The sequence below is a fragment of the Biomphalaria glabrata genome, chromosome 9 (assembly GCF_947242115.1).
Source record: "Biomphalaria glabrata chromosome 9, xgBioGlab47.1, whole genome shotgun sequence".
Lineage (NCBI taxonomy): Eukaryota > Metazoa > Mollusca > Gastropoda > Planorbidae > Biomphalaria > Biomphalaria glabrata.
Window position 1 is genome coordinate 40,637,234 of NC_074719.1, and position 22,394 is coordinate 40,659,627.

Here is a 22,394-nt window from a genome sequence, read left to right on the forward strand (position 1 = left end):
ATGTTAAGGAACAATTAGGGCATATACTTAAAATAGCTTTGACACCCAGTCCAACTCCAGGCCTTCACATGTGGCTGAAATATTGGGTCCAGCGGGACTGCTGTCACTGACGAGAGAAGGGGTTAAAATGAGCAGCTGATACACAAACCCGTAAGCTTCTGGTAGGGGGGACACTTGTTAGCCTAATCTGGCTACCTACTCAGGAAAATGAAAACTCTGCCTTGGAGCTATACCCAAGTAAGGGAAAGGCTTTAGGAGTTAACCCTGAGGAAAGCTCTGAAGTCAGTGACCCTTGAGCAGCTTGCAACACATTGTGCCTGATGAGGGGGAAACTGCTGAGTGGACAACATGTTCCAACCATTTCTAAGGGATGATGCATGGTCACTTTACAACTGAAAGAGGCATATAGCAATGTTGATGTGTGTTGTGACTCTAACAAGAAAAAAAGACTTATATGTACTCTTTTCAAGAAAGTTAGTTATTATTTACATTTTTCCTTTCATTTGGGACTGAAATTCATGGTCAAATGTAATTTCTGGACAGGCAGATAATAAGGATTAAAATCTAAACATACTGTCAATGCCCAGTTTTGCCACTGTGACAATTCCATTCAGACTGTTCCACTGCAGGACAATGTTGACCAGCTTCTTTTCCAGCATGCGCAAGCTCTCTTTGGTCAGGTCATCAACCAGGTAAAGATTGATATTTAGTAGAGTATTGATCATATTAATATATTTATAAGTGCTGAAATAAAAAATTTTCAAAGGCTAAGTATCTTTAAAAACATTCAATCACTTGATAAATAAGAAAAGTTTCTTTACTCAACAATAAAAGAAACAACATCTATTTTAATTAAACTTGAAATTGAGCATTACCTAATAGATTTCAGTTCAACATATTTAACTGTCTGGTTACCAAGTGCCATAAAAACCTGAAGACAAAGAATAAGAATAATTTATAAACAATAACATTTCAGAAATGATACGACAAGGTGTAAAAGACTTTCAAAAATCTATTTAGACTACTCAATATCAAATATTGTGATGCCTTGTGATGGTAAACTAGCTTTAGTTTTCTACATCTGAGGTCTTACTACTTTATTTCAAAAAGAGCTCTTCAAACAAAACATTTCTTGTTTTTTGGGGGGTTTTTTTGCAATTTGAACTATGTTTTGTTTTTAACTTGGATGAAAGGTACTCTCTAAAAGTCGTTAGAATGTCTTTCTGCAACTCATCATTCAGGAAAACACTTCCATTTCTATATCAGCCATCCCACCGTTTCTTTCTTTGACCAGTGCTCTTTGTGTTGTAGTCCCCAAGATAACAAATTTGTTCATCTCAGAACACACAAAATGGCTTCATCCTGCTACGGAAAACTTGAAGTGCTCCCCCAGACCTCCTTGGTGGCTTGGTGGGTGGGGCATTAGACTACCATTTTATTCATTCATGGGCCTCCTTCAGTCGTAGAACGACTATGGTTCATCTCAGAGCACACTTCCTCATGTGGCTGTGGAGCCCTATTTTGGAGAGACACTCCCGTCCACAGATAGCGCAGGTTAAGGTGGCTTTTGCTTCGGTGGTAGAGGAGCTGGCCGTTTTTTGGATTGTATGTTTTTCTTCCTGAGCTGAGACCCATGTACTTTCACTGTCCATAGCTGTCTTGGTCACAGTCTCTCTCCATCTGTTGCGGTCTAGAGCTATGTCTTCCCAATTGTCAGTAATGATGTTCACTGATTTGAGGTCTCATTTTATTACATCTATGTAGCGGAGGTGGGGGTGACCAGTTTTTCTTGTGCCAGTTGCGAGTTGTCCATAGAGGATGACTTTCGGCATGCGCTTGTCCTCCATCCAGAGAACATGTCCAAGCGCAAATGGCGTTGTCTGAGGGCTGTAAAGATGCTGGGAATACCTGATTTTATTACTACACAATTTATTTAAGTATCTTACCTGGGACTTGATTGATTGTGTCAGGTTAGTCTGCATCATTAAGCTCTCATTGGCAGTCATGTTCACCAACAAAACTCCTGCAATTTTCACCTTATAGCCAACTGTAAACAGTATTTGTGAGAATGACATATGTAATAAAATATTAATTTTTTTGTACATTTAAAGAGTATTTAGAAGGGAAAATATGAAAGGACTTGTAAGCAGAATTAAGGAAACCAAAACAAAAAGAATATTTTGAAACATAAAGTAAATTAACACAATTTAAACATAATATGACTTTACAAGAAGTATGAGGTATGTGTCAATGAAAAAGATGAGCAAACCTTGCAATCAAATAGACACATCCTAGAAAGATTATCAGAGAAAGAGAATCTCCACAGAGACTAAGGAGAGAATTAATAGGTTAATATAAATTCTTATGTGCTTTTAGAAATTAAGGTGGCCGAGCGGTAAAGTGCTTGGCTTCTAAACCAGGGTCCCGGGTTCGAATCCTGGTGAAGACTGTAAATTTTAATTTTGCGATCCTTGGGCGCCTCTGAGCCCACCCAGCTCTAATGGGTACCTGACATTAGTTGGGGAAAAGTAAAGACGGTTGGTCATTGTGCTGGCCACATGACACCCTCATAAACCGTAGGCCACAGAAACAGATGGCCTTTACATCATCTGCCCTATAGACAATAAGGTCTGAAAGGGGAACTTTACTTTTTATTAACTAACACAAAATCTGGTGTAAGTTTGTTGTTGTTTTTTAAACTCATGGATTGACCATTTAATAACTGTGGGAGTTACAGGATAAAGCAGAATGAAGACACTGTATAAGTGTGATGTAATGAAGTTTGGTTAATTTAGAATGTCTTCCTGTCAACTCAGGAAAACTAGAACAAGGGCAAAATACAGTCGTGAGATTTATAGCAAATGAATACTCAATTTCGACTGGGGTAACACATTATTAAATTCACTCAACTTTGAGATACTTTAGAAGACTAAAAAGTCAAGTAGTAATAATATATAAATCATTAAACCATAATTTACAAATACAACAATACAATACAACTCAGAACAACACAAAGATGAAGGCACATTTCTTATTTCATATGTTAGGACAAAGTTGTACAAGTGTTCCTTTTTCTCTAGAGTGATTACAGCATGGAACAGGTATCCTGAATCTGTCAGGAACAGCAATAAATTAAAGGAACATTTTCAAATCATTACAATAATCACAGAGTTCTATCAGTAAGCTGTTTCAACAGATCTAAATTTAGGACCAACACTAGACATAAACATGGAAGAATAGCAAAAGAAAAAATATGGAATGCGCACAAAGACATGTAAAGCACCAGGTATTGACAACATACCACCCCAAGTCCTAAGGGAATTGAAATAGTTAATTAACTGCACAAACTATTTGACAACATTTGGTCAACAGAAACACCTCCAGGTGAGGGAAAAAAGGGCTTCCTGATAAAACTACCAAAGAGTGGAGATCTATCACAATGTGAGAAATTTGTGAAATGTGAGAAATTTGTGAGGCATCACTTTGTTGTCGGTACCAAGCAAGATTTTTAGCAGAATCCTTCTTAACATAATAAAGGGAGCATGTGATGAACACCTAAGCTAAGAACAGGCCAGATTCAGAAAAGGGAGCTCTTGTGCTGACCAAATAGCAACACTCAGAATAATTGTAGAACAATGTGTCAAATGGCAATCTCCTCTTGATGCCACATTTGTCTACTTTGAAAAGGCCTTTGACAGTATAGACAGAGAATCTATCTGGACTGTAATGAGACACTATGAGATCCCAAATAAAGTAATAAGAATAAACAGAATCCTTTATGACTCTTTCACCTGGTCCACAGTGGCAAACTGTCAGAGGAATTTCCAATCACAACAGGCATGTCTTCTTTCACCACTCCTGTTTCTTCAAGTATTGGATTGGGTTACAAAAGAAGCTAAATCTAATTCTTTGAAAGGAATCCAATGAACTTTCACACAAATGCTAGAGTATCTGGAATTCGCAGATGACATATCGCAAAGACTACAGGATATGGAAGAAAAGGTCACAGCTTTAAGTGAGGTAGGAAAAAGAGTACACCTCAAAATAAACCACCAAAACACAAAAGTATTTAAAGTAAACAACAAACAAAATGGAAACATAGAACTGGATTCTCAGACCACAGACCAAGTAGACAGTTTTATATACAATGGGAGTATAGTCGTGTATCAGGTGGAACAGATGAAGGCATTAAACTCTGTATAAATGTAGAATGTCAGACATTTACACACTTAGTACCAACCTGGAAATCTCCCCACATCTCAAACAAGACTAAAATAAGAATCTTTAACTCTAATGTCAAGGAGGTCCTACCGTATGGTTCTGAAACATGGAGAACAACTGAAGCAACACCAAAAAACTACAAACCTTCATCAACAGGAGTCTGAAAAATATCTTGAAAATACACTGGTATGACAAAATAGAAAACACTAAACTGTGGGAGATGGGTGGACAGAGACATACAGAAGTGCAGATCTTAGAGAGGAAGTGGAGATGGATTGGTCACACCCTTAGAAAAGATACCAACAATAGAGCTGTAATGGAACCCCCTGGGCACAAGACGCAGACACCAAATCAACATGACGACAAAGTTGATAATTGATATTTTGGCCTTTCGGCACATCAACACAATTAAGGCCATGTTGTACCCTGGTGACAGTGTACTACATGAAGCCTAGAGGAAAGAGCTCGGAAGCCATTAAAAAATTAGCAAGAGACCATGGAGAGTGTCATTTTTTTTACTGAAGCCCTATGTTCCATGAGAAACGCAAAGGAAAGATGATGACAGACCTGATGACGATGATCATCAATAAGCTACACTTTTGAATGAAATGACAAAACAACATCAAGCAAGAGTATAAGATTGAAAACAATGAAAAATTCTGATAATGGCAACACAATAGCAGACTCTTTGGCCCACCAGGGAGGGCAAATTCCACCCACTGAACAGGCTGTAAGCTTTCATCAAGCCCAGGCTATAATACAAAAAACAGAAATGGAAAGGTGGTTTGAATGCTGGGACAAGTCCCAAAAAGCCCGGTAGTCTGGGAGCGCATGAGGCGCCCTGACCATACTTCCCCGTGGTGGGGCTGTCCAGGCCTGAGCAAGCTATTATAGCACGGTACAGGACAGGTCATTGTCCTGTTGGCTTATATTTCTCGTGGCTATGGCCAAATTTTGATTCACGGTGCCCCCGCTGCGGGAAAGAAGAGGAAACCATGCCTCATATTCTGTTTGACTGCCCCAGACTTGCTGATCTCTGTCTCGACAGGTCTGGGAAACCCAAAATTCTCGACCTGTATGGCGACACGCAAGACAGCAGGGTTTTTGTCCAGGGCTTTTGCAAGAGAGGATTTGAGCCTCTCAAGCCCTCACTCAAATGGAGTTTGATGATGATGACGATAATTAATATACCTGGTTGACAAGTTTGGCCAGATCCATTAGAGCAACACTTCTGTCCTGCCTCACAAATTGTATCATTTGTACATGATGTGCCAGAACCTCCACTAGATAGAACTGGACACTGATCAGTGTTAGCTGAAAAAAAATTAAAAAAAAATAAAGTAACTAAGTTATGTTTGCTTTTTTTTTACCTAAAATTTTTAAAGTTAAGAATTTAATTTAGAATGATAAAATGTTTTTAAAATAATACATTGGGAAACCAACCTGTGATGTTACTACAAGGAGTCATTGTCACATTATAACTTTTATTAGCAACTGTCAGCCCTGTTTCTAAGAGCTTACTGGTCATTGAGAAGACAGATGTTGGGTCAATCATTTCCAATTCGATGTTGACACCCACACATCCTGTGCTAAAAATCAAATTACAAATGAAAACATGCCAGTAAGATGTTAAAAGTAAAAGCAACAGAAGGATACTGTCAATTGAAATAATAAGCACAGATTACTTTTAAATCATTGGCAGTCCTTCTGAAGAAACACTTAGAATTTTGTTTTTAATTATGAATGAAAGATTTTAATACGTTTGTATTAGCACAATAAAAAATTTGATATAAGTTAACAAATATAAATGTTAATAATAATAATAAGTTAATTTCTATAATTATGTTAACAAACATAATAAAGGCTCAACCATTTTTTTTTAAAAACCTATAAAGAAAACTTACTTATCAAAGAGTTTAATGGTTCTAAAGCTTCCTCCCAAATCAGAAAATGCATTGATGATGGCAGAGGTGACAGTGTTGTTGTCTGTGCTATATTTTGTGTCCCAAGTCAGTCCAGTTACATAGAACTTAAAGTAAACCAAACTGTCACCTACAATGAAATTAGAAAAATCTTCAAATTGTAATATATAATATACTGCTAGTAAATTCATCATCCAACAATCTTCTACAAATGCCTACTGGGTTTGTAGAGCTGTTAACCAAATGAATGGGATCCAAACTGTGACATGCATATATTAAATGGCTGCCTGGTCGTGCGGTTTGCGCGCTGGACTGTCGTTCAGATTAATCGACGGTCAAGGGTTCAAACCCTGCCGGCTCCCATCCCCCGTCGTCCTGCGGGAGGTTTGGACTAGGAAGTAAACTATCTTCAACTCTGAAGGAACATCCGAAACATGTAAAACAAACAATTAAATAGATTAAGGGAACAACTTGTTACTATTTGGTCAAACAGTTGGAGCAGGAATAGAAGGGGAAGTCCACTCCATAGAAAAAAAAAAGACGAGGGTTAATAGTTTAAACCACATTTTCTAAAAAAGGTAAAACCCTTAAGTTCAAAGATTGCTGTAAAATCTTTAGTCTACTTCTGAAAAGTAATTCATTGTCTCTACTGAAAGTAACTATGACAAAATAATTTTATAATTACGAGATAGGCCTAATACATAAATACTCCTTTAAAATGCATTGCAGTTGATTGTTTAGTCTAAAATCATCATTGCTCATATATTTATTTTACATGAAATGAGAGAGCTATTTTCTATAAAAGAGAGAGAGAAAGAGAGAGAGAGAAAGAGAGAGAGAAAGAGAGAGAGAAAGAGAGTATTATAAAACAAAAGACATAGTTTGTTGATACTCACGTGTACATTCTTTAAATGAAACCCTCCATGTCTGATTATTGACCATGAGACCTTTGCTTTTAAACTGGTCAAAAGTAGCTATTACTTTCATCTGGTCACCATTACGTAATGTTACATACACTTTGGTGCATCCACCCCTAAAAGATAAGAAGACATTTAGTGAAACAAACTATAAGAAAAAAAGAAGGAACGTCTGCAATTTATAACATAAGATTAAGGCATAGTCTTATTTGAACTAATGTCTGTATTTTGTAAGATAAGATATGATAATGATAAAGGACGAGTGCATTATTTCACATGACCACATAAGATGTTGACCTAGTAGGCCTATATCATGTTGCAGACAGAATACAGATCTAGATCTAGAGCTCTGCAACATAATTATGATAATTATTATCCAAAAGGTTGTTAACAGCAGACTATTTTTTCTGGGCACTGAAACTACTGAATGAAAGTATAAAAAAAAACTCCCGAAAATTTGAGCTATCATCTCATGATCTCATCTGTCACTTGACTTACGTCATAGGGGTGCTGTGATCTAGGGACACGCGTAGGACGCTTTTTCTTTAAAGTAACATCTGTATTTTATAAGATAAGATCTGGTAGATCTAGATTCTAGAATTGAATGATAACTTTTGAGTCAGGTCTTACAATAAGACTGAACAAGCTCAGCTTTAGTCTCTACGTCTTCAGTGTTGAAGAGTTCCTGCCAAAAGTTAGTTAATTTACGACAGATCTATATTGTAGAATATTCGTGTTACACAAATAACAAACTAGTGTTTAAGAGGGAAGACATATTAGGAACTCCATTTATTACGTAAACACAAGCGGTGTTGCACTGACGCGCTAGTGTGCAAATGTACATATAATACTATTATGTTACATCTCTCTTCTTTAATTTAGAAAATCTATTTATCAGAATAACTAACAAACTAGTCAACTAAAAAGTCTAATCAGTTCATCACAAATCAAGTCTCTTGGGTTTGTTAACTATTCTGCCTGAGCGTGTTACATAAGGTTCATGTGGTCTAGAGGTGTTAGAAGAAGCAGTGTGTAGTGGCGGCTCACAATCTAGTGTAGTTTGTAATCTTGGACTCTCTAGATCTAGTGGTTCTGGTTGTTCTGAGATGTCATCTGGAAAGTCATAATTATTGTCAAATCTGTTTGCTTTCTCAGAAGACTTTCTGATGTGTTTTCTGTTTCTTCTGTAGACCTTATTTCCACTTTTGAGATTATATGATCTAGGCTTAGAATGCTTCGAAACTACTGTTCCTGGTTTCCACTTAGAATTAAGTTGCATTCTGACTGCTGTTCCGTCTTGTAGTGGATTATGACTCTTAACTCCATTCCTCTTATCATAATAATGTTTCTGAGACTGTTTCTCGGAGTCAAAGTGTTTCTTCACCACCTTGAGATCTGGTGTCTTAGGTGTGAGTATTTCCTCGCTAGAAGGTAACAAATTTCTGGGTCGGCGTCCCATGAGTAATTGTGCTGGCGACAAATTAATATTACTCAGTGGAGTAGTTCTGTAGTCTAATAGCGACAGAAATTTGTCTTCGCTTTTCTTCCAAAGTTTCTTCACTGTTTGAATAGCTCTTTCAGCCTCACCATTAGAACTCTGAAAATGAGGACTCGACATTTCATGCTCTATTCCGTATGATTTACAGAAATTCAGGAATTCCCTTGAAGAGAACTGTGGCCCGCTATCTGACCTTAACTTTCTAGGTATTCCATGGCATGCGAATATACTCTTCATTGCTTCGATGATATCTGATGTAGTTTCCTGTGACAGTTCTTTGACATCAATAAACTTTGAGAAGTAGTCAACTAGAAGCACATACTTTTTACCCTCAAAGTTAAACAGATCACACCCAACCATGCTGTATGGAAGGTCTGGTGTCTTGGTAGGCATCAGCGGTTCTGACACATTTTGATTCTGATGTTCAGCACACCTGCTACAATCCCTAACTGTCACTTCAATGTCTGCATTCATGCCTGGCCAATACATGACTTCTCTGGCTCTCTGCTTACACTTGACTATTCCTAAGTGAGACTTGTGAATCAGATTTAGCATGTATTTACGTAAGCTTGGTGGCATGACTATTCTCAGACCTTTGTATATAATACCATCCGAAGTTGATAACTGGTCTCTTGAATCCCAATACGGCCTGACTTCAATTGGAGTCTCGCTTCTTGTGTCTGGCCAACCAGTCATAATTATTGTCAAATCTGTTTGCTTTCTCAGAAGACTTTCTGATGTGTTTTCTGTTTCGGCACCAGCTAACGGTCCTTTGAAACAAAAGCTCACCTGCTGTTGAAACCTTAAAAACTCTTGATACAGATCTTTAGCATTCCAATTCAAGATTGGTTGCTCAAAATAAAAAGAAGCCATTATTAGATTAATAAAAACCTTTGTCTGGACAGCTTTTCAAGTTTTATTCTGACACCATGTAGAATATTCGTGTTACACAAATAACAAACTAGTGTTTAAGAGGGAAGACATATTAGGAACTCCATTTATTACGTAAACACAAGCGGTGTTGCACTGACGCGCTAGTGTGCAAATGTACATATAATACTATTATGTTACATATATGATCTAAAATCTAAATTCTAAATAAAATTGTTGCTCTGGCTGCTATGTGGTTGGATAAAATTATTTAATGCCGCATTTTGGCAACTAGATCTAGATTCTAGATCTACTTTTCAAACACATATAGATAGATCTACTCTTACTAATCCTGAACAAAGCCAGTTTTCTTGGGACGATGTTCAATCTTTAGAGCCATATGTAGTATTATGTACTAAACCATTTTAAATGGTAATGAATCAAAATGATCTATACTTAAATACATCGCTGTAAGGCTTTACATGTAAAAGCAATGTATATTATTTAGTTTCTTGTTCTCTCTTTTCTTAATCGGGAAAGGCGACTTTGTCGTCACACGAGGCCAAAATTTCGTTTTTGATTGGGATAAAATTGCAAATTTGCTATTGAAGACAAAGCGCCTTTTTATGTTAGTATTTATCAGTATTTTTATTCTCTATATGAAGAGATAAACAATAAATGAATAATATAATAATACTAAATTAGAAATTTAAATACGTAACCTTTTTCGGTATCACAAAAGAATAGGCTATAATTTTTAATATATAGGGGCCCTATTTTTTTTTTTTTTTAAATTTGAAGAAACCATATAAGTGAAATATTTATTAGAAGTTAAATGAGTAAGTAGTCCATTCAGTTTCAATGTTGTGAACATTTTCGATAAAATAAACATGTAGCTAATTACATATAGTCTATGCTAATTACCCAATAGTAAAGACCACGTCATCTAAAGTGCCGCCAGTGCTGGCCAAGGCTTGAGAAATCTGGGGAGAAAATAGAAATATATTTATTATGTAAATAACTGAGTGATACGGACGTTTTCGTCAATGTAAATAAAATAAAGTAATGAAGTTATTGTACGTATTTGTTTGAATTCCTCTATTCAGCTTGCAGATTCGACATCTGGTCAAAAAAACAAAAAATTGGCCGCAAACGGTTCTTGAAAACGGCTGTAACGATTTTCCTAGAAATTTGACAATTAATGTGTATTTTGGGGGGAAAAAATTACAAGCTAATTTACCACACTGGGAAAACCCTGGTTAGACCGTTATAATTTTTTAAAGTATAATGCAAAAAATATTTCAAAATATGCATGAAGTATAGAACATCTATATCTTGAACAGTAAGTTGAACACACATACGTACGTGAATATTCCCGATGTATTCATTAAAAAGTTCAATAAATAAATATATTTTGCGCACCTTCTTAAATTAAGTCTGGATCTATAGACCTATAATTAGAATTTTATTACATGCGCTGAACAAGGATTTTTTTTTCGGGAGGAGGGGGATAGGGCGGGTATTAGGCTAAAATATGTTCCATTTTTACCAAGCTTATATCAACTCACTCTGTCTGTCTTGTAAAACGTTTGTACACTTTAAACAATTATTTATTGTACCTAAAAACACGAATCAGTTTTTAAAAAATAACCAATTTGTCAATTAATTATTGGTAAAACATTCGTTTGTTTGATATCGAATAAGGGAAATAACTTTTATATTGCTGAGAGATGTAGTTGTAAGTGCGGAGTGCTTCCCTTTAAGCTTTGTTTTTTTTTTATTTTTATTTTTTTATTTTACTTGTTTTTATCATAACATTTATTAGTTATCAAGAACAAAGCAATCTCTCTTACGAAGAGTTATTAGCTTCATATAAGGAGGGATTGTATTTAGAAAACCACAAACCTTTATTCGTGTAGGCCTAACTATTTTCCTATTAAATTCATGAATTTGGACTTTCAAATATCCATATATGAATGTAGTAGTCCGGCATTACCCGCGGCCTACGGGTCTAAGTTTGTGTTTACTAATGTGGTGGATTGGATTTAGATCAAGTTTTATCAAGATTGGTCAAGCGGTTTTGATGTCTATAAGTCACATACATACACCTCACATTCTACTTTATAGTATAGATATATATATAATTTGTAAAGTGTGGCTTTCGCCTCTGTTATATGTTTGTATTTTTTATTATGTATTTGGCTATACTGTGATCTTTTTTTTTTCTTTATATTTTCTCTAATTTGTTTAATACATGGTAATTTTCATAATTCGACCACACCTTAACTTCAAGATTAATGTTTTCTTTGTTATTTGATTTACTTTTTTTTTCCAACGTCGTATTTATTACTTTAAAACATAGATCGATGTTTCTACATTTTTTGTTTTGAAGTGATTACATATCTATCTTCCATCTGAACAGCTGAATCTTTTATCTTGCACTTACATCACTACTTCCCCCTCCCTTTTTTTTTCTTGTCGACTATGTCACAGTAATCAAACATCTGTTGTTTTTTTTGTAAATGTAAATGTTAAAAAATTTAACTCCCCGATATAGCAAATTTGGATAAAAGAGAGAGAGAGAGTGATAGATTAAGGGAGAGAGAGTTAGTGAAAGAATGAAATATAGAGAGAGTCAGTGAGAGAATGAGATAGAGAGTCAGAGAGAGAATAAGATAGAGAATCAGTGAGAAAATGAGATTAATAGAGAGTCAGTGAGAGAATGAGATTGATAGAGAGACAGTGAGAGAATGAGTTTTCTGTTCGCTCTTGACACCGTCGGATCTCTGAGTGTCCGAGAAGGGACTTCTTTTTTTTTTTTTCTTTTAGAGGTGAGTTCTTTTTTACATCTGAATTGGAACAGTTTTGTATTTGACTCATCAGCAATATTGATAAGATTATTAAAGGTAAAGATTTAGCTTTTTAATGCGAGCATTGATTTTTTTCTAACGCCATCTCTTACAGAAACCCAGACAATTCAAATAGAGACTTGAATCACGAGGTATCGAGACCAATCTACATTAGAAGGCCTGAACAGTGACCTAAAACGTCAGAACCTGTAGGCAAATTAGACCAATAGCACGTTGCAACGTCACAGGTCTGTGCAACGTGGCAACGAGGTATTGGTCTAAACTGCCTACAGGCTATGACGTTTCAGGCCGGTGTTTCGGCCTTCTGAAACGAATGGTCTCAGAGGTTGTGCTTATAACTATCGTCTTGGTGGTCCTGGATTCGAACCCTGCCACCACCATCCCCCCCCCCCCCTAATCTTCTGGGAGTTTTGGGTTAAGAAGTAATAATCATCAAGTCTGAAGGAACGGCCATAACATATAAAACACACTTAGGGTCAGATAATTGTTACGCTCGCGACACTATTTTAATGACTCTTAAAGTTGGACGCGTAGAAATTGGGACTAATCGGGAATTTCCTTTAGTGACGTAACGGTACATTCAAAAACTCAGAACGGAAATAGCTCAGACAGAATAACGGAAAAGAGACTCACTTCAGCATTGCTTGGGACAAGACGTGCTCTTAGGTCTAGAGACATTGGACGGTTGGACTGTGCCTTTCTTTCGGAATACATGGTTTATTTGCTTATATTTCTAATTACGAGGCTTCATTGGAATATGTTTGTTCTGGTTTGTTACATCGTCATCAACTTTTTTAGTTAAAACATCAATTACTCGAGCTCGTAGTAAAGATAACACCCAGCAACATTTAACAGATCTGACTCACCATGCAAACTAAAACTTCTGTTCTATTATCTTTAGAAGATTATGTAATGAAAAAGAAAAAAAAGTGTAATGTATCAATAAATCCCTAAGACACTATTCGTATTCATCAATACATTACTGCCTTGAGCTAATTTTTTTTTTATTAAAAGTTTTTTTTCTTTCATATTAAACCCTCAGGGAAAAAGAGATGGTTTATTTGATACGTCAACATTTGAAGAAATGTATATCTGAGCGGTTTCATAAGGGGTAAAGAATGTGTATAGAAAGTGTGCTGTAAGAAACGCATTGGGAAGTACTGTTAGCAGATGGTGATCAATACAGTGGTAGCGAAAGAAAGATATAGGTCTTAACTGGGTTGTATGTAAACAATAGCTCAAGTGTCTCTCTAGATACCCCCCCCCTCTCCCCTTTTAGTCCTTCAACCGTGACCGTCCTTGAGGTAAGAAAAACAACTTTACCTTGTGATTATAGATAGAGTACTACAACAAGCAAAATAACAATAAAAAAATACTTTTAAAAAAAAAACGAAGCTTATATTAAGTGTATCAATTAGTTTGGATCAGTCATGTTAAATTTGTAATAAATCTAGACTATAACGCTAATAAATCTGTGTGATAAGAAATATTTTACCAATTGTTTTTTTTTAGTACAATTTCATGCTTTTAGCTTTCTCAATACGCTATGATCCTATCACTTGTCTGAACCAGTTGGAAAGGGAGAAAGAAGGGGGTATCTGAGTGATCGCTTTTTAAATGTATTTCCTTTAAAGGAACGACCTGAATTCGAACTTGTGGGCTAAAGCCTTCTCAGACTTCTCAAGCAAATGCGGTAAGCACTCTACTAGCGAAGAGTCTCTGAATATGGAAGATTGTTTAGTTATCTATACTTTCCTTTCATGTTTGTGTTCATTAAGCCTCAAAGACAATCTGTAAAGGGGACTAATTTAGCTTATACTACCATTGCAGTACAGTTTTGTTCCCTTGTTTGAAATACCAAACAAAATAATTTATTACCCATAGTTAGTTATCTAATTATTAATTTTTCAAATTTATTCTCGTGTTGTCATTTAAAAGAAATAGTTATGCAAAGTTTCAGCTTGATCCAAGATTGGGTGTCGGAGAAATAACGTGTACAAATTTTTTGACCAGACAGAGTGAGTATATATGAACTTTGTAAAAAGTAAGCACCGATGTGAGAGATCTGATTTGTTGAAAAGCCTATGACGGCTGATTGGGCATCAGGAAACACAGGCAGAGCCATGTACAAAGAAATCTTCTTCTTCTTCGTTCTCATTGTTATGTTGGAGTGTTTAGATGACTAGACCAATACATGAGATGAACTGCGCAGTGGTTTCCAAATCAGGGAGCTCTCCATATAGTTTTCTTTCTATTGGGGTGTTTTGGGGCCAGTGTTTTATACGGGCCTCTTGGTAAAGAGAGCAGTTTTGGAGGACGTGGTCGGCATTCTCTGGTGATACTCCACGTGTGCAGATTTCACTGGTTCCAATTTTGAGCTTCCGGTACATGTGTTGTCGCATTCTGCTGTGTTCTGTCCTGAGTCGAAAGATTAGACGTTGGTCTCGTCGGGATAGCTTATAGTAAGCGTCATCTTTCTTGTGATTTGGATGAGAGCTCGTCCGTTTCTCATTTATTTTATTTACAATTAATTTCTTCAATTCTTCTGGATAGAGTGCAGAGTTTATTTGTGAGTTAGTTCTCCCACTCTTGGCGAGTGTTACAACAAAGAAATGATTACGCCTAACAAACTGGACAGTATTAACTTCCTCCCCGCAAAGAACAATCTACAATTTTCCAACTAAGAACAGGTCACACACCACTATTAAATTACCATCTGAACAAAATAAACTCAACACAACTTTCCCTTTGCAGACACTGCGCCCACCCCTTTGAAACCGTAAACCATATCCTCTTTGAATGCCCCTCCCTAATCCACATTAGGCAGACCCTACTTCCACTACAGCCCAACATAACCAACATCCTATACGGCAGTGCTGAACAACTGGAGAAAACAGCACACTTTTTTTCCTTGGCACAGTCTGCGAAAGAGCTCACAGCTCAGCAGCAATAAAGCTGTCTAGAAGAAGAAGAAGAAGAATGACGGCTGATACATTTATGAATATTAAAACGTTTTTGAAATGTCTTGAATATTAATAACTTTATGAAAGGTGATGTGTTCGTGAATCTGTATAGGTTCTGAAAGGTTCCTAATTCATTCATGTTGAAACTGTTCTGCTTTTCACAGAGAATACTTAAAGTTACTGTAGACAATTAAACATCACAATTAATTAACAGAGACTTCGTGTTGATATAAGTAGACTTTGGAAACTATCGCAATATGATCAGATTAGCACAGAAATGTTCCGAAAAGTCCCCAACTCATTCATGTTGAAACCTTCTGAAAGTTTGCCAATTCATTCATGTTGAAACCTTCTGAAAGTATGCCAATTCATTCATGTTGAAACCTTCTGAAATGTTCAATATTCGTTAATATTGCAAAATTCTGAAAGATTAAAGTTGGTACGTTTGTAAACTATCTGGAGTGTTGATAATTTATTAATGTTAATACGTTCTGGAATTTTAATAAATTTACGAGTGTTGATAAGTACTGGATTCTCGATCATTTATGAATGTTGATACGTTCTGGAATGTTGATAAAGTTCATGAACTGAATGGTTTCTGCCCAGGGCTCTTCTAATAGAAGATTTGAGCTGCTCAGGCACTTTCTCAGATACGTTCGTGAATTATTGATATGTTCATAACTACTTACTACATTTACGAGTGTTGATACGTTTATGAACATCGATACATTTTTTTATGCTAATTTCTATTAATGTTGAATGTGTTTTATGAAAATAAATTATTTGGAGAGCTCGTCAGCGTCCGTTTGGATGCAAATTATTTCTCTGCTATTTCCAGATCAAATCTGCCACACAAACTGTCATTTGTTAAGAAATGTAACGTTCTGATAACATCGCCATCGTCTTATTACATCTAGCTCGCTCAGGGCCATGGTTTGTTTTCTACATCTGCTGTCACTTGAACAGCATGATTCAACTTTTTCATTCTTTGTGTGCTGCTCCCCCCAACCCCCCTCCTCCTTTTCCCCTTGAGATGTCCCACTGGTCTCACCTGAAGGTAGCATTTCTCAAACCAGGATACGTGTACCCTTGGGAGGGGGAGGGGGTTGGGGCATAGCCAAACTAGGCAGCCGCCTAGTGCCTCCTATTGGTGGGGGGGGGGGGTCTCGCACAGGACTAAAAAAAATTTAGGGATCAAAGTTGCGAAACTTTGGATCAAATTTCAAACATAACAGAACTCCATGACTCGTCTACTAGCCTAGCTCTCTCTATACGGAACGCTACTGGAATCGCGCTATATTTTATGTATTTTATTTGTAGATTTTGATATAGATGTAGGTAGATTTTAATTAATTGCGTAATTTTATTTTTCCGTCTTTTATTTTTTTTTTCTATTTCATTTGGGGCCACCTAATTCACTTCGCCTAGGGCCTCCCATCACTTCAGGGCGGCCCTGCAGAAAGGAATAAGATGAAGAAAAGACATGAGTACTGCAACAAAACAAAAGGTTTGTGATTGGATTCCTTGCTTAACGGAAATCATTTTCCCAATATTATCAAGTGAAGTTATAGGGAGGTCACGTTTTATAAGTATGTAATTACTAACATTTAGTAGAGTGTACATCTTAACATAAGACGAACATAAGTCAGCGGTTCTCGAGCTTTTAAACTCGGCGACCCCTTTTTTACAATCCCCCACTCTGCCGCGAACCCTCCCCCCCCCTCGCTCATACACATACAGCAATAGAAGACTAGATAAAACATTCCACATTTTGATGGTCTTAGGCGACCCCTGGTAAATCGACCCCCCTCCCCCAAGGGGGTCGAGAGCCACAGGTTGGGAACCCCTGAACTAAGTTAAACACACGTATCGCATATTTTTTTTTAATTATTATTTGTTATTGTAGTTATATGTTTATTGAAGGATTGTAAGTAACTTAAAAGATAAATCTAGGGTCAGAAAAAAAAAAGTCAAATTAAATTAAAAAAAAAAAAACAGCTGATGATGAGTGTTTTTATGGAGGGAAGGGAGGTTCATCTTTAGTTCTGCCATCTCCCTTAAACCCCACCCTCCCCACACCAAGGGGGCTAACCCTTCCAAAACTTCAAGTACAAAAAGAAGCCACACTGTGGTAGATGTGCGTACCTGTGCTCTGGTGGTATTGTACAGCAGGGACGTCTTGTTTGCCAGCTCTTGCTTATTCACGTTGACGAAATAGAAACCAAATGCGATGATGTTAGGAGGTGGGGGTGCCTGTGTTGTGACTGCTGTCGGCTGGCTGAATGCCCCTGCCGAAACAAAGATATATAACAAAAAAACGAGTTTTACGTTTGTTTAATTTTTATAGAGGTATTTTTTTTTACATAGGTAAGAAGAGGTGGCTTTTAATATAATATATATATATATATACACACACACACACATATATAAAATGATGTCATGGTCGAGAATGCTTGAAGATTTCTTCGAAGAACAAAAAAACATTTTTATGTGAACCTTAAAGTGCATGGTCTACGGCCATACCATGTTGAAAATAACGGTTCTCGTCATATTACCGAAGTGAAGCAACGTTGGTTATGGTTAGTAATTCGATGGGGGATCGCTTGGGAACATCACGTATTGTACACCTTTTTAGGAAGCGCGGTGGCTGAGTGGTAAAGCGCTTGGCTTCCGAACCGGCGGTCCTGGGTTCGAATCTCGTTGTAGACTTGGGATTTTTAATTTCTGGGCGCCTCTGAGTCCATCCAGCTCTAATAGGTGCCTGGCTTTAGTTGGCGGTTGGTCGTTGTGATGGTCACATGTTACCCTCATTAACCGTGGACCACAGAAACAGATGACCTATAGATCGCAAGGTCTAAAAAGGGAACTTTACTACTTTTACCGCCAAACCAGAGATCGGCAGGGGATGGCAGCGGACAGGGTCCAAATCACAAAATCTTGTCTTCACCAGGATTCGAAGCCGGGACTTCGGTTCAGAAGCCAAGCGTTTTACCACTCAACCAGCACTCCTTTCTGGTATGGGGTAGCTTGTAATAATTTTCATTTCTAAAAAGTGAGCCCAAAACTTATGAAACAAAACAAAGTCAAATTACGACCTCACGAAGCAGGCTGATAATAAAATGCTTTATTTATTAATTTTTTTTTTTTTTTGAGGATTCGAATAAGAGATTGAACCTTTTCAAAACAATTACATCAATTATAAGACTTCATTTAGACCAGGAGAGGCACGGTAGCTGAGCGGTAAAGCGCTTTGCTTCCGAACCGGGGTTCAAATCCTGGTGAAGACTGGGATTTTCAACTTCGGAATCCTTGGGCGCCTCTGAGTCCACCCAGCTCTAATGGGTACCTGACATTAGTTGGGAAAAGTAAAGGCGATTGGTCGTTGTGTTGACTACATGACACCCTCGTTAACCGTAAGCCACAAAATCAGATGAATTTTACATCATCTGCCCTGTTCATCAGATGAACTGTACAAGGTCTGAAAGGGAAACTAGTTAGGCCAGGTTCACATCTAACTTTGCATTCACTTGCACCTATCCTTTGATCTGCAGGACCGTTGGGGCACTACACAAGATCTGTCAACCTTCTTTCTCCATTCTTATCTCTCATTTGTCTTTGATATAATTTCATTCGGATGTTCTCTCTGAATATATTGAAGCCTGCCTGGGTGGACCACTTCGGGGGCCGATTTTGAGTTTGTGTTTCCACACAAACTGTCTTTTGTAACCTTGTTGTTTTTTTTTATTGATTCAGTTGAATAATTGTGCAAAGTTTCAACTTGATCAGAGAATGGTGTGCGAGAAATAAAGTGTACAAACTTTTTACTAGACAGACATACAGACAGATGGAAAGAGTGAATGGCTATAAGCTTTGTAAAATATAAGAAAGACAGAAAAAGAAAAGATGGGAAAACAAAGAATATAAGAGCTAGAGAAAGAACATGTGAGACTAGAGAGCAAGATAGAAAGAGAGATAGAAAAAGAGAAAGAGAGAGAGAAGGAGAGAAAGAGAGGGAGAAAGAGATGGAGAGAGAGAGAGAAAAAAAGAGAGAAAGAAAGAGAGAGAGTGCGCGGTGAAGGAAAATGATAAACAAAACTTTAAAAGTTTACCGTGCTGAACTAAACAAATCAATCCTACTAAAACTGTAGCGATACTTAATAGTTTCATTTTGTATAAACTTGTTCTTTCAGACCAGCTGAAATCTGAAAAAGAAAAAAAAAGATTCTTACAGGTTAATAATTCAATTCTCTATATTTTGTTGTATAATTTTATAAATAAATAACTCATAATAATAACATATACAGCAGTGTAACTGCCAAATAGTAGAATCGATACTATTTTGTATGAAATAATCGAGAAATTGTTTAGTTGAGGGTTAAGCCGGAACATAAAAGTTTACACAAGATGTCCTGTTCACCTGTTTCAATAGCTAATGATGGAATAGTGTGGCAAGAAAACCTTTATTTAAATTGTACCGATAAAAGTTTAGAATCATCTAGAAATAAGCTACAAAGATTTTAAAGATTAAAAAAAAAACAGCCATTGCTGCACGACTTGAACCTTTTTAATCACATCGATTACAAAAACAGATACAAGAAAAAAACATAAAAATACTACTAAAAAATAAATATAAACAAATACGAAGTGTAATTGTATCCATTAGTTTGGATCAGTCATGTAATTAAATAGAGCTAGACCAAAAACTATTAAATCTGTGCGATTAGAAATATTTTGACCGTTTTTCTTTAACGCTATTTCATACTTTTGGCTTTCTCACTTCCTATGATCCTATCCTATAATCCTAGCACCAGTTGGGTGGGGGGTGGGGGTGGGGGGGGAAAGGGAAATCTGGGTACATTTGACCGTAATCAGAAAGGGAACGACTTGACTTCGAACTCAGGGCTCACGTCTCCTCAAGCTGACAAACTAACCACTCTGCTCATTCCGAAACTCTGAAAAAAAAAAGTGTCCCTCTGTCTGTGTCTCGTCTTTTTCTCTTCATCTCATTTTTTTTATCACTCTTCCTTTTGTCTCTCTTTCTGACTCTGTCTTTCCTTCTGTTTTTCTCTCCCTGTGTCTGTCTGTTAATTTCTCTTCTTGTCTTTTTTTCTCCTCTCTCTCTCTCTCTCTCTCTCTCTCTCAATCTCTTTCTGCCTGTATCTGTCACTCTATATGTATTTCTCGTTCTGTATGTATCTCTCTTTCTGTCTGTATCTCTCTTTCTGTCTTTATCTCTCTTGCTGTCTGACTCTCTATTGCTGTCTGACTCTCTCTTTCTTTCTTTATCGCTCTTTCTGTCTGTATCGCTCTTTCTGTCTGCATCTCTCTCTCTGTCTATATCTCTCTTTCTGTCTGTATCTCTTTCTGTCTGTATCGCTCTTTCTGTCTGCATCTCTCTCTCTGTCTATATCTCTCTTTCTGTCTGTATCTCTTTCTGTCTTTATCTCTCTTGCTGTCTGACTCTCTCTTGCTGTCTGACTCTCTCTTGCTGTCTGACTCTCTCTTGCTGTCTGACTCTCTATTGCTGTCTGACTCTCTATTGCTGTCTGACTCTATTGCTGTCTGACTCTCTCTTTCTGTCTTTATCGCTCTTTCTGTCTTTATCATTTTTCTATCCGTATCTCTCTTTCTGTTTGTATCTTTCTTTCTGTCTGTATCTTTCTTTCTGTCTGTATCTCTCTTTCTGTCCTTTCTATCAGTCTCTTTTTGTCTGTATATATAGAGAAAGGCAAAGGGTTAGGGTTATATTTTCTTTTAGTGCTCTCATAAAAAAAAGTTTTTTTTTCCTTGCTGTGTGTCTGTCGCTTTGAGAAGCTATTCATTAATGATCACAATTCCATTCGGGCCCACTCGTATATAAAGGACCCTTTATATCATACCCGTGTTCCTCCTTTAGCTTTGTGTCATTTTCTAGAGATATAAATCTATGTGTGTCTGTGTGTGTGTGTGCATTCATATATGTGGCCTCTGCGTGCATATGTATTTAAGTGTATATATGTGTGTCTGTTCGATCACGAGACAGTGCTTGCGTGTGGTACGCATACATTATTTAGAAAAGCCCGAGGGATGAAATACTACAATACGCAGGCTCCAAAAAGTTATTGAAAATGTTTAAGATGTACACTTGTAAAGGGGCGGTCCACGTCCGGTATAGTATGTGCATAATGAACTTATATCTGTAGTTGGTAAGTCGATTACTTTTGTAGTTAGACTACGTCACAGACAGGCTAGAAAAGATAAGTTTTGTATCTGTCGTTGATAAGGAGATGTGGAATGTACAGAGATGTAGGCCTATAGATTTTAAACTAATTTAACCAGTGCTGTAGTTTACTTTCATCGTGTCTGATACTCTTCTAGAGCGGTTGGACCCCACGATGACCTTCTAACTAGTGTAAACAAAACGGAAACTAAAACTCTATGACCATATTACAAGGTCTTCGGGGCTTGCAAAGACCTTTCTTCAGGGAACAGTACTAGAAAAAAAAGAGGAAGAGGCAGACAGAAAAAAGCGATGGGAAGACAACATTGAAAGATGTTCTATTCACGGTAAAAGACAAAGGAATGGAGAAAGACGGTTGACAAATCTTGAGTGATTCCCCAAACGGTCCAACAGACTAAGGGATAGGTGAAGGTGATACGGTTCAGAAATAATTGGCGCTGCAATTAAGATGCCAAGCAGATGGGCAAGACGTGGGGACAGTTGGAGAGACTCGCCCACAACCCAAAACGCCTGGAAAAATCTGGTTCGGGGCCTATGCACTAGACGGGACCACAGCCAGAGATGAGTTATTCGTTTGTGAAAATGTCAAATAAGCCCTCTCTGGACAGTTCCTCATCCCTCTTTCCCCGCCCCCTTTCCGTTTTTTAATGTAGAAATCGTCCCCACCCCCCCCCCACACCCCCCCCACACCCCCCCCCCCCACCCCCGGACCATGTTAACCATTTGCTGTATTTCAATATTGATTTTCGTTCGCAAGCAAATATGAATATTCATTCAAATAACTTTTTTTTAACCGATTTTATTGGTCAAAAAGAGGCCTTATATTTTCAAAATGGGGTTTCACCATAGCGATGGATTTCTTGCATTAATTTAAACAAGCAATTTGAGCAGTCCTCCTAGGATTCGTTCAATG

At 37.2% G+C, this 22,394-nt stretch overlaps 1 protein-coding gene across 2 annotated transcripts in view; it reads right to left on the reverse strand.

Annotated features, from left to right (window-relative positions):
- Nucleotides 1–22,394, reverse strand: part of LOC106062499 (uncharacterized) — a 134,914-nt gene that overhangs the window by 90,622 nt on the left and 21,898 nt on the right. The window contains exons 2-11 of one of the 2 annotated variants that reach the window (XM_056041893.1): nt 19,371–19,463; nt 17,407–17,549; nt 10,353–10,411; nt 7,040–7,176; nt 6,126–6,273; nt 5,665–5,810; nt 5,413–5,535; nt 1,947–2,047; nt 876–931; nt 575–744 (exon numbers count right to left, since the gene is read on the reverse strand). In XM_056041893.1, the coding sequence (XP_055897868.1) occupies nt 575–744; nt 876–931; nt 1,947–2,047; nt 5,413–5,535; nt 5,665–5,810; nt 6,126–6,273; nt 7,040–7,176; nt 10,353–10,411; nt 17,407–17,549; nt 19,371–19,428 (1,141 nt within the window). In that variant the 5' untranslated portion in view covers nt 19,429–19,463. Of the gene's footprint in view, nt 1–574; nt 745–875; nt 932–1,946; nt 2,048–5,412; nt 5,536–5,664; nt 5,811–6,125; nt 6,274–7,039; nt 7,177–7,558; nt 7,579–10,352; nt 10,412–17,406; nt 17,550–19,370; nt 19,464–22,394 lie in introns of those variants that run through there. The other variant, XM_056041894.1, reaches the window with a different exon arrangement.